The sequence below is a fragment of the Colletotrichum graminicola genome (assembly GCF_000149035.1).
Source record: "Colletotrichum graminicola M1.001 genomic scaffold supercont1.46, whole genome shotgun sequence".
Taxonomy (NCBI): Eukaryota; Fungi; Ascomycota; class Sordariomycetes; order Glomerellales; family Glomerellaceae; genus Colletotrichum; species Colletotrichum graminicola.
In genome coordinates, this window is record NW_007361050.1 from 329,190 (window position 1) to 346,419 (window position 17,230).

At 49.0% G+C, this 17,230-nt stretch overlaps 3 protein-coding genes across 3 annotated transcripts; 1 reads left to right on the top strand and 2 right to left on the bottom strand.

Moving 5' to 3' along the window:
* Positions 1-4,634: 4,634 nt before the first annotated feature.
* On the bottom strand, positions 4,635-6,643 carry GLRG_09265 (aldehyde dehydrogenase; the record flags this gene model as incomplete). Its single annotated transcript, XM_008099950.1, has 8 exons — positions 4,635-4,643; positions 4,961-5,127; positions 5,184-5,490; positions 5,563-5,595; positions 5,670-5,730; positions 5,785-6,000; positions 6,051-6,283; positions 6,338-6,643. 8 exons carry the CDS (start codon positions 6,641-6,643, stop codon positions 4,635-4,637), a joined length of 1,332 nt encoding a protein of 443 aa, XP_008098141.1.
* Positions 6,644-7,046: 403 nt separating this feature from the next.
* On the top strand, positions 7,047-7,850 carry GLRG_09266 (citrinin biosynthesis oxidoreductase CtnB; the record flags this gene model as incomplete). The annotated part of the gene is made up of 1 exon (XM_008099951.1): positions 7,047-7,850. One exon carries the CDS (start codon positions 7,047-7,049, stop codon positions 7,848-7,850), a length of 804 nt encoding a protein of 267 aa, XP_008098142.1.
* Positions 7,851-8,180: 330 nt separating this feature from the next.
* Positions 8,181-16,557, bottom strand: GLRG_09267 (beta-ketoacyl synthase domain-containing protein; the record flags this gene model as incomplete). Its single annotated transcript, XM_008099952.1, has 9 exons — positions 8,181-9,026; positions 9,119-12,406; positions 12,443-13,905; positions 14,002-15,138; positions 15,296-15,579; positions 15,633-15,966; positions 16,076-16,133; positions 16,186-16,272; positions 16,348-16,557. 9 exons carry the CDS (start codon positions 16,555-16,557, stop codon positions 8,181-8,183), a joined length of 7,707 nt encoding a protein of 2,568 aa, XP_008098143.1.
* Positions 16,558-17,230: the final 673 nt, after the last annotated feature.

The window sequence follows — 17,230 nt, forward strand, 5'->3', positions numbered from 1 at the left end:
AGTAAAGTAGCTACTTTTTACTAGTGTTAAGGAGATCTAGGTTTTTCTAAGGTTTATAGGATTTTACTAGTAATTTATTAAAAACTACTTTAAGGTATATACACCTTTAATAGATAGGCTAATATTTAAGGTAGTAGGGGAGTAGGTAATAATATAAAAGGTAGAGGAAGCTTTTTATAAGCTTTACGCTTTATTTACTTAAGCCTTAATCCTTTAGTATTTTAACCTTAAGTTACTTATATAAGTTAAAATAGATATATTTAACTTTATAATTAGTATAGTAATATACTAGCTTTATAAGAGAGTATAGCACTTAATAGCCTTTATATTATAGAAGCTATAAGAAGTAAAACTTTATTATAAGGTACTAAAAGTAAAGCTACTTATAATCTATAAAGTAGTAATTTACTAAAGATACTACTTACTATATATATAATATTAAATAGTATTCTTAATAGACTATTTAAGGTACTACTACCTAGCTACTAAGCCCTAACTTAATAGTTACTAGGCCTAGCTACTATAAGATTTATTATTATTTAACTTTAAGATTAAGTACTAGCCTAAAAAAAATAATATAGTAAATAGGCTCTTATAATAGCTAGACTACTAGCCTGCTAAAGAGGAGGAGAGAGAAGTATATAGTATATTCCTAGTAGACTTCTTTAGTAGATTTAAGAAATAGGTTATAATATTTAGATATAGTAGGTTACTAGGTCTTAAGTTACTAGACTAAAGATAACTTACTACTAACTTAGAAAATAAGATTATTATAGTATAACTAGTAGATAAGTAGGCCTAATTAAAAGGGTAGTAATAACTAAGTAGTTAATAGATAAGAGGAGAGAATAAAGCACTATAGTATAATAAAAGACTATTTATCCTTAATAAGTATATAATAAGGATAAAGTTACTAGTAGTATTTTATAATAAGCTAGCTAGAGGTTACTTAGAAGTAAACTATATACTTAAATATATTAAATAAATATATTTCTAGAAGTTAATAAGGAAGAACGTTAAGAAGTATATAAAGACTTATATAATATACTAGTAAACTAAACTAAGGTACTACTTACTATATAAAAAGCTAGTGCTTTTACTAGTGCCTAGCTAGCTATAAGAATATATAACTATAGACTTTATTATAAAGCTACTAAAGTTAAAGGGCTTTAATAGTAAGGCGTATAATAGTATTTTAGTAGTAGTAAATAAGCTTATAAAGTATACTATTTACTTACCTACCTAAAAGACTATTATAGTAGACTAGCTAGTAACCCTCTTAGTAGATAAGGTGTTCTTAAGATTTAGTATTTTTATAATAATAATATTAAATAGAGGATCCTTATTTACTAGCTATTTCTAGGTAGTAGTATACTACTAGCTAGCTATTAAGTAGAAACTTAGTACTACTTACTACCCCTAAATAAATAAATAGATAAAGTAATAGAATTAAAATATAAAATACTTCTTATAAGCCTTTTATAATATAAAGTAAAATAATTAGGTTAAATAGCTTTTAATAGTAAAATTTATTTATAATAAGGTATAATATAAAGTAACTAAGGTATTACTAGTAAAAGCCCTTATAAGTTATACTTTATAAAACCTTTATAACATAAGACTAATAAAATAAAAACTAGTAAAAGTCTTTATAGCCTATAAAAAGGTTAAGAAGCTAAGGAGCTAAAAGGCTATTATTATTAGTACACTAAAGTCTATAAGCTAGACTTATAAGAAGTAGTATAACTAAAAAAGAATAAATATTAAGTTTAAAGTAAAAAAAAAGGTCTTATTATTAGCTAAATTTATTAAGTAGAAATAACTATTAAAGAAGCTAGTAAATAAGTATTTTAGACCTTTTATAGTAATATAAGTAGTTACTAGTAAGAAAGCCTATAAGCTAGATATAAAAATAAAGTACTATATTTATAATATATTCTTATTATTCTAGCTAGAGAAGTTTAAAGAAGTACTAGTAAAGCCTTAGCCTATTTAAATTAAAAAAAAAAGAAAATATATATAAAGTAAACTAAATAGTAATATATAAAAGACTATAATAAAATAAGTAGTACCTTATTAAATAAAAAAGATATAGTAAAAAAGAAAATTTATAAGAGCTATAAAGAAATATATCTAAGGATTTATAATAAGACTATAAGTAAAAGGTTACTAGGGAGGTATAAGAAGGACACTAAGTAGAAGTAAGTATTTAGCTTAAGGGGCTAGATTTTTTTATTATTCTTTAGTACTAAGGCTAAGAAGTATATAGCCTAAAGGCTAAGTATTTAAAGCCTATAGTAGCTAAGAAAAAAAAATAAAACTAAGAGAAGGCCTAGGGGGAGGGGGGTACTAAGGGGGTAGTAGCACTTACTTCTCCTTTTTATCTTTACCTCTACTAGGCGTACTAAAGGCTATATTACCTCTAGACTAAAAGTTAAGGTTAGTAAAGTACTAAAATAAAAGTTAGTAACTAAGGAGTAGTAAGAGGTTACTAAAAAGGGAATAATATATAACCTAAAAGTAAGTAGTAGCCTACTTAAAGAAAAAGGCGCCTTAGGCCTTAATAGCCTTAGTCTGCTCCTTAAGGAGTACGTTCTAGTGCTAAAGCGCTATAGTAGCTACCTTAGCTAACTTAGCTAGAGAGGTAGTAGTAGTAATAAAAGCCTTAAGGGCTATAACCTTATAGTTATAAAGGAGCTACTTTTTCTCCTTAGCCTTAGCCTTATACTTAGCGTTAGGGGCCTTAGTAGTATTTATTTTCTTTTAAAAGGCTTTTTTAACTATAGTCTAAGTAGTAATAACCTTCTCTTATATAAGGGGTTAGTTAGGAGGTAGTTATAAGGTACTAAAAAAGATATACTTTATAGTAGTAGTAGTTAGTATATATAGTGCTATTATAGTAAAAGGCCTTAAAAATATTCTTAAGGGTAAAAGTAGTAAAAGTTATAATATAAGTAGCCTATAAGAGGTTAGTAAGGGGTTACTAAAGTACCTCTTACTAATAAAAAAAAAAAATAATATAAAAATACTTATATAAATATACTTCTTACTATATATTTTAATATACTAAAAGTACTTATTACTAGTAGCTAATAGTATAATTAAGACTAAGATATAAATAAAAAAAGGCCTTTAAGAAGTACTAAGGTGTTAAATACTTACTAGTAGTCTTAAGGTAATAAGAAAACTTAGCCTTAGTATTAGCTATATTTATATACTAAATAAATATAGCCTAAAAGTAGTAGTAGTATAAAATAAAATAAACTATAGTATAGTTATTTTTATTTTTTTTATTTAAAGAGCTAATAGACTAAAGGAGTAATAAGGAGGTAGTAGTAAGGCCCTTAGTGCCCTTAGGGGTAGTAAGGGTAGTAGTATTAGTAGTAGTAGTAGTATTAGTAAGAGTAGTAGTAAATATAATAGTAGTAGTAAGAGAGCTAGTAGTACTAGTGTTATTACTAGTGCTATTACTATTACTATTACTACTAAATAGTAGTAGTATTTTCCGCCATGAGTCGCGAGTAATAATAATAATATAAAGGTAGCTCCGATGCCAAACGTCACGTGATTCCAATGCTTGCAGTCTACTCATGAAATGAGCCTCCTAGGTATTGGCCGGCTGACGACCTCTAGTGTGGCACGTCACGGAATTTTCCTGTGAGTGCCGTTTTACGCGATAAATTTGAACTTATGTCTATTTTGTACCGCAGCATAACTTAAGGCTTAATAAATAGTTAATAAAAAAGCTAAATATTATAATAATAAAAATAATAAAAAGTATATAGTACTTAAAGAAGTACTATAAGGCCTAGTTAATAAAAAGTATTAAAGGGTATTATAAGTAAATAAAGTATCCTTATTATAAAGTAAGTAGTCCCCTACTAAGTAAGGTAATATAAGACTTATACTTTAGGCTAAAAGACTAAACTATACTAAGGGAGTAGTAGTTAGGGCCTAGCTAGAATATAATAATATAAAAGTAAAGCTAAAAGTAAATAGTTAGCTAGAGAGATAACTACTTATTAGGTAGCTTACTAGGCTTAGTAAGCGTTCCTAGATATCTCTTAAGATACTAAAGGATAAGCATAAGGCATAAGGCTTAGCTATTAGATAGTCTAAGTAGCTAATAGGGGGACTACTAGTAGGTAGCCTACTTAAGGCCTTAAGAGATTAAGAGTTAGGCGTAAGGCTTAGCTATTAAATAGTCTAAGCAGCTAATAGGGAGACTACTAGTAAATAGCCTACTTAAGGTCCTAAGGGTAAGACCTTAGAGGGGGGGGATTATATTAAGTGCCTAAAGTAAGGCCCTAGGGGGGCACTAAAGTAGGACTAGGACTAAATAAACTAGTTACTAAAGGAATAATAAAAGGGGAAAACTTTATAGAAGATAGGGGTTAGAGGAGGTATATTAGAATAATTATTATAATTAAACCCTAACTACGCCTATTACTAACTCCTTTACTTAATACTATCTCTGCCTCTAATATATATGCTATTAAGGATGTAAACCTCTAGATAAAGGTTATAGTAAAACTAATAGGGATTTTGCCCTGTCTAGTTTAAGTACAGAAGTCAGGTAGGCAGTTAGGTCTAGGGGTAAATCTAAGCACTAAAAAGCTGTTAAGTTCCCTGCCTTAAAAGCCCTACCTGAACTAGTTAGATGCTAGATACTATCACTATAGAGTTAAATAAAGAATAGAAAGTAACATAAATAGATTAAATAATAACTACGGCTTTTTCTTTATAGTCTATGTAACCTCTGATCGACTTGTAATATGCCTTATATGATCTTGTAATAAATTATAGTCTTGTTTCCCCGTGAGCTATCTAGTACATAGGCTACAGCTTTGGGCAAAAACAATGTCTGTACATTACAACAACTCTTTATTCCAGCGGTGCCCCATTCACTCCCAATGCCGCTTTGTTTGTGACCCCCAAAAGTGGCCATTGGGCTGATTACCGTGTGTTGATTGACCCAGACACTACCCGCCTGGAGTTCACGCGCGAGCTCGCTGGCCTTGTGGACATTGCTACCCCAAACCGACGCACCAAGGCCCATGCTGGAGTTGTTCGCGCGGGTGATGACATTTTCCTCGTCCCTCCAGCTGAGAAGTGGAATGATTGGGCCTGACTGTTGTCAGCGAAAGAATATCCTGCTCCTGGTGATGCCAGTATAGACATACCAAACTGCTCCTCGACAACGATCCGGGAATCATCGGCCGGCTCGTCGACAATCATGGGCTTCATGTAGTATCCTGGTGATGATGGCTTCACCTGTCCCCCAACTAAAACCTTGTAGCTTTCCCTTTCAACGTCGTCTAAAAGCGCCTTCACCCGCTCGTGTTGCGGAGCGTTTTGAAGCGGGCCATGCGTGCTGGTTTCCGAGGATGCGTCACCGATCGAATACTGCGCAAGGCTTTGCACCATGGCGTCTCGGAACTCTTCGTAGATATCCTCGTGCACATAAACCCTCTTGATTGTGATGCAAACCTAGCGCAAGGATTAAAACGTCTCCGCAGCGATGGAGGAGCAGCCCTTGGCTCGAGATACTGCTGAACGCACCTGTCCAAGATTCATAAACGCGTTCGCCGCGACCTATGCAAGGGGCGAATCAGTATGCAGGCTTCTTGATCCAATTGCTGGATATTTATGCCGGCCTGGTAGCTAACCTTTGCCGCAACGCTCTTGACTTGGACGTCTGGGAGGACAATCGCCGCGTCGTTTCCGCCTCTGTTTGGACATTAGCATCCACTTCGTTCCAGCTTTCTTTGTGACATCACCGACAGTTCGAGCGTGACACGCGTCAGGTTCTTGCTGGCACTCCTCATGACCTCTTTCCCAGCCGCCACGGAACCGGTGAAACTGATCTTGTTGAACCCTGGATGACTGGTCATCCAGGGACCCAGGTCATCATCGCCGCTTAGCGACTGTACAACGCCCGGAGGAAAGAATTGCTGAGCGAGCTCGACCAACTTCAAACAGCTGTACGGGGCAAATGGTCTGTTTCCTGGTCAGCCTGGGGCAGCAACGGCGACGGCCAGATCTCATACGATGGCTTCAGGATGATCACGTTACCAGTCAACAGAGCCGGTGCAAGCTTGCCAGTGGCCATCAACAACGGGAAACTCCATGGGACAATGGCAGCGACAACACCCAGCGGCACATATCTCGTCACCACTGTGCGCCGCTCGCTATCTTCTACGACCTCTTCCCGCCACTCGATCTGTGCATGGCCGCGTAGGAACAGGGGGAGGAGCTCGACCTCATGATGGGCCTCCACTATCTGCGTCAAGTCAGCAACACAGATCTCTCGTGGCTGAGGGATGCAGCAGCACACCGTCTTCCCATGCTCCCGTGTTAAAAGGTGGGCGAGGTCGGTGCTATGGGCTTCGATAGCGGCGGCGAAGTTCAGGACGGCCTTCTTGCGATGCTGATCGGGCAAGCGAGACCACGTCTTAAACGCGGCTTTCCCTGCAGCAACAGCGTCGTCGAGGTCTTGTTGCGTTGCGACGGGCACAGGAGGCAGCGGCTGTTTGTTGGAAGGATTCAGACCATGTCTCGAGGACTGAGTCGGAGCGCATTTTCCACCGACTATCTGGACAAAGTCGTTATCAAAATCAACTGGTTGATGGCCCATGGTCATTCTGGCGGGCTTCCGGTCTTATCGGAAATAGTTCGAACAGCCTTCCGAATGACCAGCAAGGGGCCAATAGCCGCTTTTGATTGGGTATATATATAGGATAGTGTGCCAAAAGCCACTGGGTATTATTTACCGAAAGTAAGCCGCCCAGATGAATTGTCTATCCGAATTCTCCCCATTGATGATAGGCCCTCGCTTCATCCCTGTCAACAACCCCTGGCGGCAACATCCGAGGATGCATGAGCTAACGCAAGTTCGGATTCGGCGACGGGATCGGCAATAAGCCGCCTCTACAAAGTCTGAACAGCGCATCGCCGTGAGTGATATCAATCAAGAATGAGGTGAGTGGCCTCTGTTCTCTATGCTGAAGCCCCAAGCACTCGCTCGTCTACGCCGGTTCTCCATCATGGTCGCCATCAAGGCCGGCAACGGAAGCCAGAGTCTCCGGCTCCCCCGTATTCTTTGCCTCCATGGCGGCGGCACAAACGCAAACATATTTCGGGCACAATGTCGGGTTCTCAAGCTGCATATTGCGACCACTTTCCGCCTCGTCTTTGCAGAAGCTCCTTTCCTAGCACCACCGGGGCCTGGAGTCGCGTCTGTGTACGATAGCTGGGCACCCTTCAAAAGCTGGGTAGTTCCGCCTGACAACGATTACGACGGGCAGCACACGGACGAAGCAAAGGCCATCGAAAACAGTCTCAGAGCCGCGATGGAGGATGACGACCAATGCGGTGCGACAGGGGAATGGGTCGGCCTCCTGGGCTTCAGCCAGGGGGCGAGAATCTGTGCCAGTCTGCTTCTCAGTCAGCAAATGCAACAGGAGACTGCCACACCTGCTACCAACTGGAGGTTCGCGATCCTGCTTGCCGGCTCTGGGCCGCTGCTGGTACTCAACCTGCAGCTTCCCACAGCGCCGGCGCGGGACGACCAATCCACGGCCACTATGACCGGCGCACCGGAATCGGCACTGGCGAGTCCCGTTTTGGAGTTACCAACTGTTCACGTTCATGGACTGCACGACCCGGGGCTCCCCGAGCATCGTAACCTGCTTAGCCAGTGGTGCCGGCCTGCGTCTACCAAGCTTATGGAATGGGATGGGGATCATCGGGTTCCGATCAAGACGAAAGATGTGCTGGCTCTGGTAACTGTCATTCGCGAAGTAGCGTGCGAAACAGGCGTCAGGATAAATGCTGGCCTTTCCATTTAGATAGTACTGCAGAGAAAAAAGTAAATCAAAATCCATCGTATAAAATTGCCCAGTGTCTTCTGTTCACGTCTCGACCCTGTCACGTGTGATTCTTTTAGTCGTGTACTTTTCTTCGGCTTTCGCGATCTGCGTTATGTTTCAAACCGAACGCAATTACTATATTCTGAACATATTCTAATATTTCGGAGCTGTTCCCAAGACCCTACCTTAAACCTTGTATTGCCTCCAGGGCCAGACGATGCCCGTGAGATACCGCTATTACTCAAAAAACTCCATCTAAGCACATAATTTTGAGTGGAAATGTAATGCTCTCATCCTATTGTCCATCCTTCACGCATCCGATATATTGACATGCACACTTCGGGTCACAACATCCGCGGCCAACCGGGCGAGAGATGGGCTTTGGAGGATGTTGAAAATAGACAGTTCGGCACCTGCTTGGCTGAAGAGCATGTTGCGGACCTCAACGGCCATGAGCGAGTCCACGCCTTGCTGGGTAGGGGACTCGGTCATATCGATATCCTCGACCGGGACCAAGAACATGTCTGACAGCATCTCCGCCAGGGCCGACTCGACAAGACCAATCGCTTCGTCACGGGACGCACACCCGGCCATCTTGGCGGCCAACGAGTCGCCCTGCTCTTGGTCCTGCTGGCTCTCCGTGCTCGAGGAAGCCTGGCGGTATTTGAGCGGCAGGAAGCGCATGTCGCGCCCGAGATCGCTGCTGACGTCCCAATGAGGACCGGGACCGGAGTTGATTCCGCCCATGATGAACTGCGGGCTGTAGGGCGACAGGATGGACGACTCCAGCGCCGCCAGTACCTGGTCTTCGTCAATGACCATCCGGCCCGCTTTGACGAGAGAGTTGCGCAGAACCTCGGCGGACGACGCCTCGGCAACGTAACCGACGTCGTCGACGACCGAGAGGTCTATCGACACGGCGGGCAGGCCGCACTGCTTGACGCGGTAATGGGCCATTGCGTCTTCGTACGCGCCGGCTGCTGAGTATGCGGCTTGGCTGGGGTAGCCCACGATACCATTGATGGAGGAGAACATAACGAAAAAGTCGAGATCTCCGGGCAAGTTGAATTGGTTGTGCAAGTTCCAAACGCCCGCGACCTTGCTATCGATCGTGGTCTTGTAATCGTCGAGGGTCATCTTCTCCACGAATGAGTCCTGTTTTTGCAAAAAGAAAAAAAAGAAGCCTTTGTCAGCTGATTGCTCGCAAGCATTATCGAAAAGGGAGAATGGAGTATCATTCTGCTTACCCGGAGCGCGAAAGCAGCGTGGATCACGCCTCGTATGGGCGGCAGCCCCTCTTCCGCGCAGGTCTGAATGGCGTTGGCGACATCGTCTTCCCGGGCAACGTCGCCGCTGATAAGCAGCACGCGAGAACAGCCTGCTTCACGGAGCTCTAGGGCCAACGCCGCCGTCTTCTCGCTCTTGGACGCATTGCGAGACATGATGACGAGGTTCTTCGCCCCGCGAGACGCCATCCAATGCGCCACAGATCGACCTAGGCCGCCAGTGCCACCGACAATCATGTAGGACGCGTCGCGGGATAGACATACAGCCGTCTTTCGCGGAAGCACGGAAACCATGGCGTCCGAATCGACCGACAGGATGACGTTGCCCAAGTGAGTACCTGTCTTCAACGCGTCCTGCACCTCTGCCAGGTCCCCGGGGCAATGGACGCTGGGGCGGTGGAAGGGGGCGATACCCTTGGCCTCGAGTAGACGAATAACCTCCCGCAAGCAGCGATGCACGTCGGAACCTCCATGCTCCAACAGAGTAGGGACGTCGACGGCCGAGAAGGAGACGTGGCGGGCAAACGGCCGCATCTCCAGAAGGCTGTTCTGATCCACGTCGTGTCTCCCGATATCGACGAACGACCCGAGCGGCGCAACCAAGCCGAAGCTCTTTTGCAGGAGCGGACCTTTGAGAGTGTTCAACACCACGTCCACGCCCCGGCACTCGGTAGAGGCAAGCAGAGCAGCCCCAAATGACGCGTTGCGGCTGTCGAGGATGCGGTCTGCCGAGAGGCCGTACTTGCGCGTAACCCACTCTTGCTCCTCCGGACTGCCGACTGTGGCGAAGATTTCCGCCTTGAGGTGTCGGGCGATCATGATGGCGGCCTGCCCGACTTCTGCCACTGCATCGGTGATCAGGACAGACTGGCCCTGCCTCAGTCTGGCCACTTGGACGAGGGAGTAGTACGCTGTGAGGAAGGCCAGAGGCATGGTCGCCGCGTCCTGGAAGCTCAGCTGCGCGGGTATCGGCATCGCCGAGGTCCACTCGACAACCACGCAACTGGGCAGAGACGACTGGCGGAGCAGGCAGAAGACGCGATCACCGACCGCGTAGCCCTGCTCCAGTGCAGCGCTGCCGACTCGCCTGACTACTCCCGCGCATTCACGGCTCGCGATGCGCTTGTCCGTGTCGTGGAGGCTGATGCCGTACGCCTTGGGCTCGATCTCCACCAGGCCGGGCGCGAGACCATCGACAAACCCACCCGCGTAGCTATCGTCGGTGAATGCCAGTGATGCCGGAGATAAGCATAGAGGCCGGTTGGCCTGGAAGAACGGCTCGGTCGATACTTCGTCCTGCCCGTCAGACCCCGCAAGGCGGGAGGATATCAGCCGATCTTTTGCCACGTCGTGGGAGAAGCGGGGGACGAGAATGATGCCGTCTCTCTCTGCGTACTCAAAGTCTGTCGGGTCCGCAGCGCCGATGGCGGTGCTGTGCTCGGCGCCGTTGCCAAAGGCAGCTTGCAAGACGCGGGTGATGGCCGATGCTCCGGCGTCGGACCACAGAGGCCCCCTGGGGTCGAGATCCAGTGTCAGGAACTTCCGGCCGGTATACTCGGTGCGCAGTGAGCGGATGAAACCGGGAGCCAGACTCAGTTCGGGCCGTTCGCAGTCGACAGCACCGCCGCTGGTAACCCAGAGCAGTCCCTTGGAGTTGGTGCTCATCGCTCGGAGGCCTTCCAGAGCTGCTGGGTCGAGGTCGTACAAGATGGGCTCGCTCATCTCGCCCACGAATATGCAAATCTTGTCCGTGTACCATGCAGCTGCGGCCGAGGCAGAATCGATATCCTGGACAACGGGCAGCTTTTGCTCTTCTTCTTCGTGAGGGTACCTCTGTGCAGCTATAGATTTCTGCAGACCTTGAACCCACTCAGAAGGTGGTGATCCCGATTTCTTGCTCGTGATGATTGCCACTTGCTCCGGGTTTACTCGCAGCTTCGGAGATGGCGTGTCTGCCAAGCGTGACATGACTGCCACCGATGTTGAGACCTCGGGATTTCCGGAATCGTACAGACCGAGATCTACTCCGGAAAAGCCAGCATCTCGGAGATGTCGATCCAACACGGGCTCGCTCAGCAACGGCCTACCAGTGGCTTTGGTACCGGGGCCCTCCGTGGGAGAATACCACCCGGGGAGCAACCCATTCACGAACTGGACCTCGGTCTGATCCTGCAGGTCCTCAGCGAACAACAGCGTGCCACCTGGCTTGAGGAGGTTGCGGACGTGATCGAGTGTGCGGGATATGGACCTGGTACCGTAGAGGACACGGGAAGCGACCACGACATCGTAGGTGCCAATGGCAAAGCCTTGCGTTGCCGGGTCACGTTCAATGTCCAACACGTCGAAAGAAAGGACGTCTTTCCAAGACGAGAGACGCCCGCGAGCCTCGTCGAAGAACGCCGCGGAGATATCTGTGTAGTGGTACGAGGATGCGCGGGGCCCCCCTGATTTGTCAGTGCCGAGGGCCTCCAGTGCGTGGATCGTCATGGCGCCGGCTCCGGCGCCGACTTCGAGAATTCGCAACCGCGGATTCTTGTGGGCCAAGTGCCGTAGGAGCTCGGCGAGTTGTGATCCTGTCGTTTTCACTCCGGGTGATTCCTTGTAGAACCTGAACAGCAGATTGTCTTGGATCATCAGGTCAAGTGGCGAAACCTTGCCGAGTAGGATGTCAGCCAGCTGACCCCCGATTCGGTGTACAATTTCACCGTATCCCCGAGAGGCGGCTGTTCGATCGGCATCGCGACTTGGTTCGGAGCTTTCGAGGCCCAGTTGACCGGAAGCCGCCAGCTGCACTGTATGCTTCATCCACGCATAATGTTCTGCGAGACTCGAGTCCATGCTGTCGACCTCGATCGGGCCGAGCGCAACGAGTGCGGTTTCCATGAAGCCGATGCAAGCGCGCAGAGTCTCGCGTTTGACATGTTCTTTCGGGCAGCTGTTCAAACCCAGTCGCTTTTGAATCGAGAGAATGGTGGCCGGTGAGCTCAGTGAGATGTCGAGCGACCATTCAACATTGCTGCACAGCTCTTTCTTCCACGGCTGGGCCTGCTGAGATGAGAGATTCTGCCCCAAGGACTGATACGCAAAGCCGTCCATTTCCAGCACGACTTGACCGTCCCCAGAGACGGAAACTTCGGCCTCCATTCCCTGGTCATCGTTCCGGGTAAGTTGCGAGTGGACCTCGAGAAGATGTCCCGCAACGTTGCTGATCTTGCTGGATACCCAGGAGTTGCGGACCGAGCGAGGTACCTTGGCAGCGGATTAATGCGCGACGGCCCCTCGCACAGTCGAGTATGGCGCGGAAATGACCGAATCCAGGGTGACGGGGTTCAGGACGTGTTGGCGAGGGAGATCGTTGGGCACGCATATGTCGGCGACAGCCATGGTGACCAGGCTGCACGGCTCCGAGCCGGACTGTATGATGCTCTTCATGTTCTGGAACATCGGACCGTGAGCTATACCCAGAGCCCTCAAGTTGACAAACAGATTGGCCGGGCTGGTGCGTCTTGTGTAGCCTCTGATGTCGCGATTGCGCGCTTCTGGTTGGAAAGCCTCCGGCCCGTCGAGCTCGACTGTGATCAGGCCTTTTGCGTGCTGAGTCCACCGGTTGTCTGCCGTCACTGTCCAAACCTCGAAGTGCCTCCACCCTCGCACACTGACTTCTTTTTCGCCTACGGGGCGCATGCTTGTCTGGATCTCGATTCCATCCGAGCTTTCCGGTATGATCAGCGCTTGCAGGAAGTCGACGTCCTGGAGCCGGTAGCCTGATATCCCTTGAGCGCTCGTGGTCGTGTCCATGGCCGTGAGCTGTTTGATGGCCTCGATGGCGAGGCAAAGGTAGCCCGCCGCCGGATACAATATATTGGACTGGATGACGTGGTCCCTGGTCCACGGTGACTCGGATATGCGAAGCGTGTGGCGCCACCACGGTGCCATCGGGTTGCACCCCTCAACGAGTGAGCCGAGGAGGTCGTGAGGCGGCTGTGTCCGCTCCCGTAGTGCTTTGTTGCATCTCGGCTCCACCCAGTGCTTCACCTGGTGGTTCCAAGGATAGGATGGTAGGTCCGGCAGTACCTTCACCGAATGCTGTCTGCCGTTCGGAAAGTTGACGGCCTTCAGGTCCACGGGGTAGCCTTCCTGCAGCAGGCTGGCGGCGAGTGCCTGCATGGTGTCCTGGGCATTGATCTTGCGAACAAGACAGCCGTAGTATGGCAAACGTACGTCTCTGAACTCGGGTAGCGCAAGGGTCTGCTGGATCGGGCCTCCCAAGGCCGTGTGCGGACCTACTTCGACAATCACATCAACATTCGAGCTGGAGCCGTCCCCACCGCCGAGGACCATGTCAGTGAGAGCAGCAACAAACTGGACCGGCTGGACTAAGCTGTCAACCCAGTGCTTCGGACGAGAGATGGCTTCCGCGCTAGCCACCCGGCCCCCTGTCACCGGAGATGAGAAAGAGATGGGCCCGAAAGGTTCCTTGTCGCAGGCACCCTCCTCAGGCTGTATTCCCTCCAGCGCTTCGGCATACACGCTTGCTATCCGAGCCATGTGGTGCGAGTGCCACGCCGTGTCGACCTTCAGACGACGAGCGAACACGCCCTCTGAGTTGGCCAGATCTTCCAACTCTACCACAGCTGAAAGATCCCCGGCAACAGTGATACTGGATGGGCTGTTGACGCATGCCACTACCGCCTTTCCGCCTGACGTTAGCCTTTCGAGGTAGGACTGTGTGTCCTCCAGGCCGAGTCCTGCGATGAAGAGAAGTCAGAAATACCCGGGAAACGGATCACAGAACACCGGTAAGGGACCGAGGGTTTTTCTTTTTTTATCTTTTCGGAACATACCAACTGCGATCATCGCCCCCTTGACAGGAGCCTGGAGACTTTTATCGGCGGCCAGGGATGCCCGGAAGTAGGAGAAGGCCATGGCTTTCTGGTAGCTCAGCGCCCCAGCGGCATAAGCAGCCGCAAGCTCTCCGCTCGAATGGCTCGTGACGGCAACGGGGACCACGCCCCACGAGCGGAGCAGACGCACAAGCGATATCTGTACGGCGACGCAGATCGGGGTGCTAAGAGCGACGGAGTTGATCCGCGTGGACTCGGCGTCACGCATCAGCTCTTCAGTCAAAGACCAGTCCGCACCCAGCCGCGTCAGGTATTTCTCGGCCTCTTCGAGCGACGCCTTGTACACCGGGTAGGCGGCGATGAGCTCTCTGCCCATGGCGTGCCACTGAGCGCCCTGGCCGGTGAACACCATTCCGATTCTTGGCTGTCGGGAACTGCGCTTGGGCGTGAACTTGGGGGAACGGAGAGTCTGGACGACTGCGTCAAAGTTGTTCGCCGCGGTAGGGACCGGATATGCAGCCATCCACGGAAACCGAGTCCGGCGCTCACCCAGGGTGTACGTCAAGCTCTGGAGGTATGCTTCAGCATTTTCCCGGGTGGACCCCTTCAGTTCTAGGAAGTTGCCGAGGTTGGATATCATTCTTTGGCACGCCTGCTCGTCTTTGCCACTCAGAACAAGAACCTTTGGTCGACTGTTGAGTTCCGTGGATGTGGTGTTCTCACAGGACGCCTGCGGGGATTCGTTCGAGCGGCCATCGGCGTGACCATTCTCACCGCCCAGAGCTGGTAGCCACGGAGTGCTTTCTTCCATGATGATGTGGGCGTTCGCGCCTCCGTATCCAAAGTTGTTGATGGACGCTCGGCGAACCGCGGCAGCCGGCCACGTTTCCAGCGTCCTGACCAGTCTGAGGCGCCAATCCTCCAGGGGGATCTTCGGGTTAGGTTTTTCAAAGTTGATGGAAGGCGGAATAACCCCCCTTTCCAGTGCCAGTACCGTTTTCACGATACTTGCCAGTCCGCTCGCTGCCTCCGTATGACCAAGGTTCGTCTTGACAGATCCGATCAGCAGTGGCTCGCTGCTCGATGAAAAGACACTGGCAATGGCCCGCGCCTCGATTGTATCGCCGGCTTGTGTCCCTGTGTTCAACTGTCGTTAGAAACGAAGAGATACCACCTGCTGCTTGTCAAAGAATGGCGGGAAATGGAGAGATCAAGGGGCCGATGAGAAGGAGAAAAGGAGCAACGCAACAACAAGTAAAAATTAAAAAAAAAAGAAAAAGAAAAACCACATTACCGGTTCCGTGGGCCTCGAAATACTGTGTGTCCTTGGGACTCAAGCCCGCATTCTCGTAGCAGGCACGGATCAAGGCTTCCTGTGCCTCCAGGCTGGGCGTTGTGATGGTCTCCGTCTTTCCGTCTTGGTTGAGTGCAGAGCCGCGGATGACGCCCCGGATTGGATCGCCGGCAGCCAGCGCGTCTCCCAGTCGTTTGATAATGATGGTTGCGACGCCCTCACCGCGGCCGTAGCCGCTTGCGCGCGAGTCTAACGCGTAAGACTTTCCATCTCCGGACAAGAACCTGCTCATCGGTCAGTCGCGAATCATCCACTCGAAAAGGAGGGAAAACCCAACCCTGCAGAGCCCAAGGCTTTGAACATGTCCGGGTTGAGGGTCAGATTCGCGCCGCCGACGATGGACATGTCCGCCTCCCCAGTCCTCAGACTCTGGATCCCCTGGTGCATAGCCACCATCCCAGACGAACAGGCCGTTTCTATTGTCATACTTGCCCCCCGAAGATCGAAGAAATGCGAAACACGATTCGACATCATGGGCACGCCGGTGCCTGTGGCCATCAGCCTAGGCAAGTTATCCGCATCGCGGAGGAGGCCGTCTCGGTAGTCGTGCACGAAGACTCCGGTGAATACCGAGGCGTTGGAGCCCGCGATTGTGCTTATTGGAAGACCGGCTTTTGAGGAGAAGGAGGAAGAGATAGTCAGCGATCGGTCCAGGTGTACAAGTGTGGTGATGGTGGTGGTGGTGGTGGTGGTGTCAGTGTATGGAGTGTGGGTGCTCACCGCTCTCCAAGGCTTCATATACAGATTCCAGCTGTAGCCGATATTGAGGATCTAGGGACTGAGTAAACAAGTTAGATACGACACAAGCAAGTGACTGCATCAATTCCTACCGCCGCGGCTTCGCTCGAGTAGCCGAAAAAGGCAGCATCAAATAGTCCGATATCCTCTTGCAAGAAATGCGCACCCTTGACGTGGGTCTAGGCGTAGCATGTAAGTAAGCATGTGGACTAATCTTTCATTCTTCTCACATGGAATGCATATTGAGTGCTTACACTGTTGAGTCTCTCATTGTTGGGATGGTAGATGCCTTGGAGTCTGAACCGAGACGAAGGGAACGGCGTCCAGCCGCTCCGGCCCCCGGCCAGCATTTCCCACAGCTTCTCGTTGTCTGTCGCATCTCCCGAGAACTTGGAGCTCATGCCAATGATGGCAATGGGCTCGAATGACGAAGCATCCCCGGCACCGTTGCTCGTAGCCCTCATCTTTGTATTGTTGAAATGTAAACCAATGGGTTGAAACGAGAAAGTGCCCAGGGTCAGCGGTACTGTTTGCTGTCCAAGCCGGACTGGGCTTCCATTATCACGAGTTGGCTGAAATAGTCTTGCGACTCTGAAGCACACGAATATGCGGCACGCCTGGGGAGCACAGCCGGATCCGAAAGACAGCGTTCTTGTCTCTGCCAATGTCTGTCTGGTTGAAGAACGGGCTGACAGCCAATCAAGGACATGCAGCATCTTCGGGATGCAGGTTCGGGCCGCGCAATCCTGGGCGTAAGATTATACCCGATTAGACCCTTGTCGGCCCGATCCCATGTCGGCGGCATCAGCAGTGCCCCCATGGTTGGGGGGGGGGGGGGGGGGGGGGTTCGGCTCAGTCTCACCACCGAAGCTGCATTATCGATCCTGTAAGCCGCATACGACCGCGGTCGGGTATTTTCAGTCCTTGTTCGTGGGACGATACCCCAGACAGGTCGGACATGTACCCTCCCGCCCAGGTCCGAATAGTGCAACCCGCGGCGTCTTTTGCCCATCGCAAGCGACTGGGAGGCTTGGTGCCAGCACAGTACCGTCCGTTATAATGAATCAAGAGAAGCCCATAGTCACTCAGCTTTCCCCAAGAGCAAATTACCCAAGAATTCAACATAGCATCGTCACA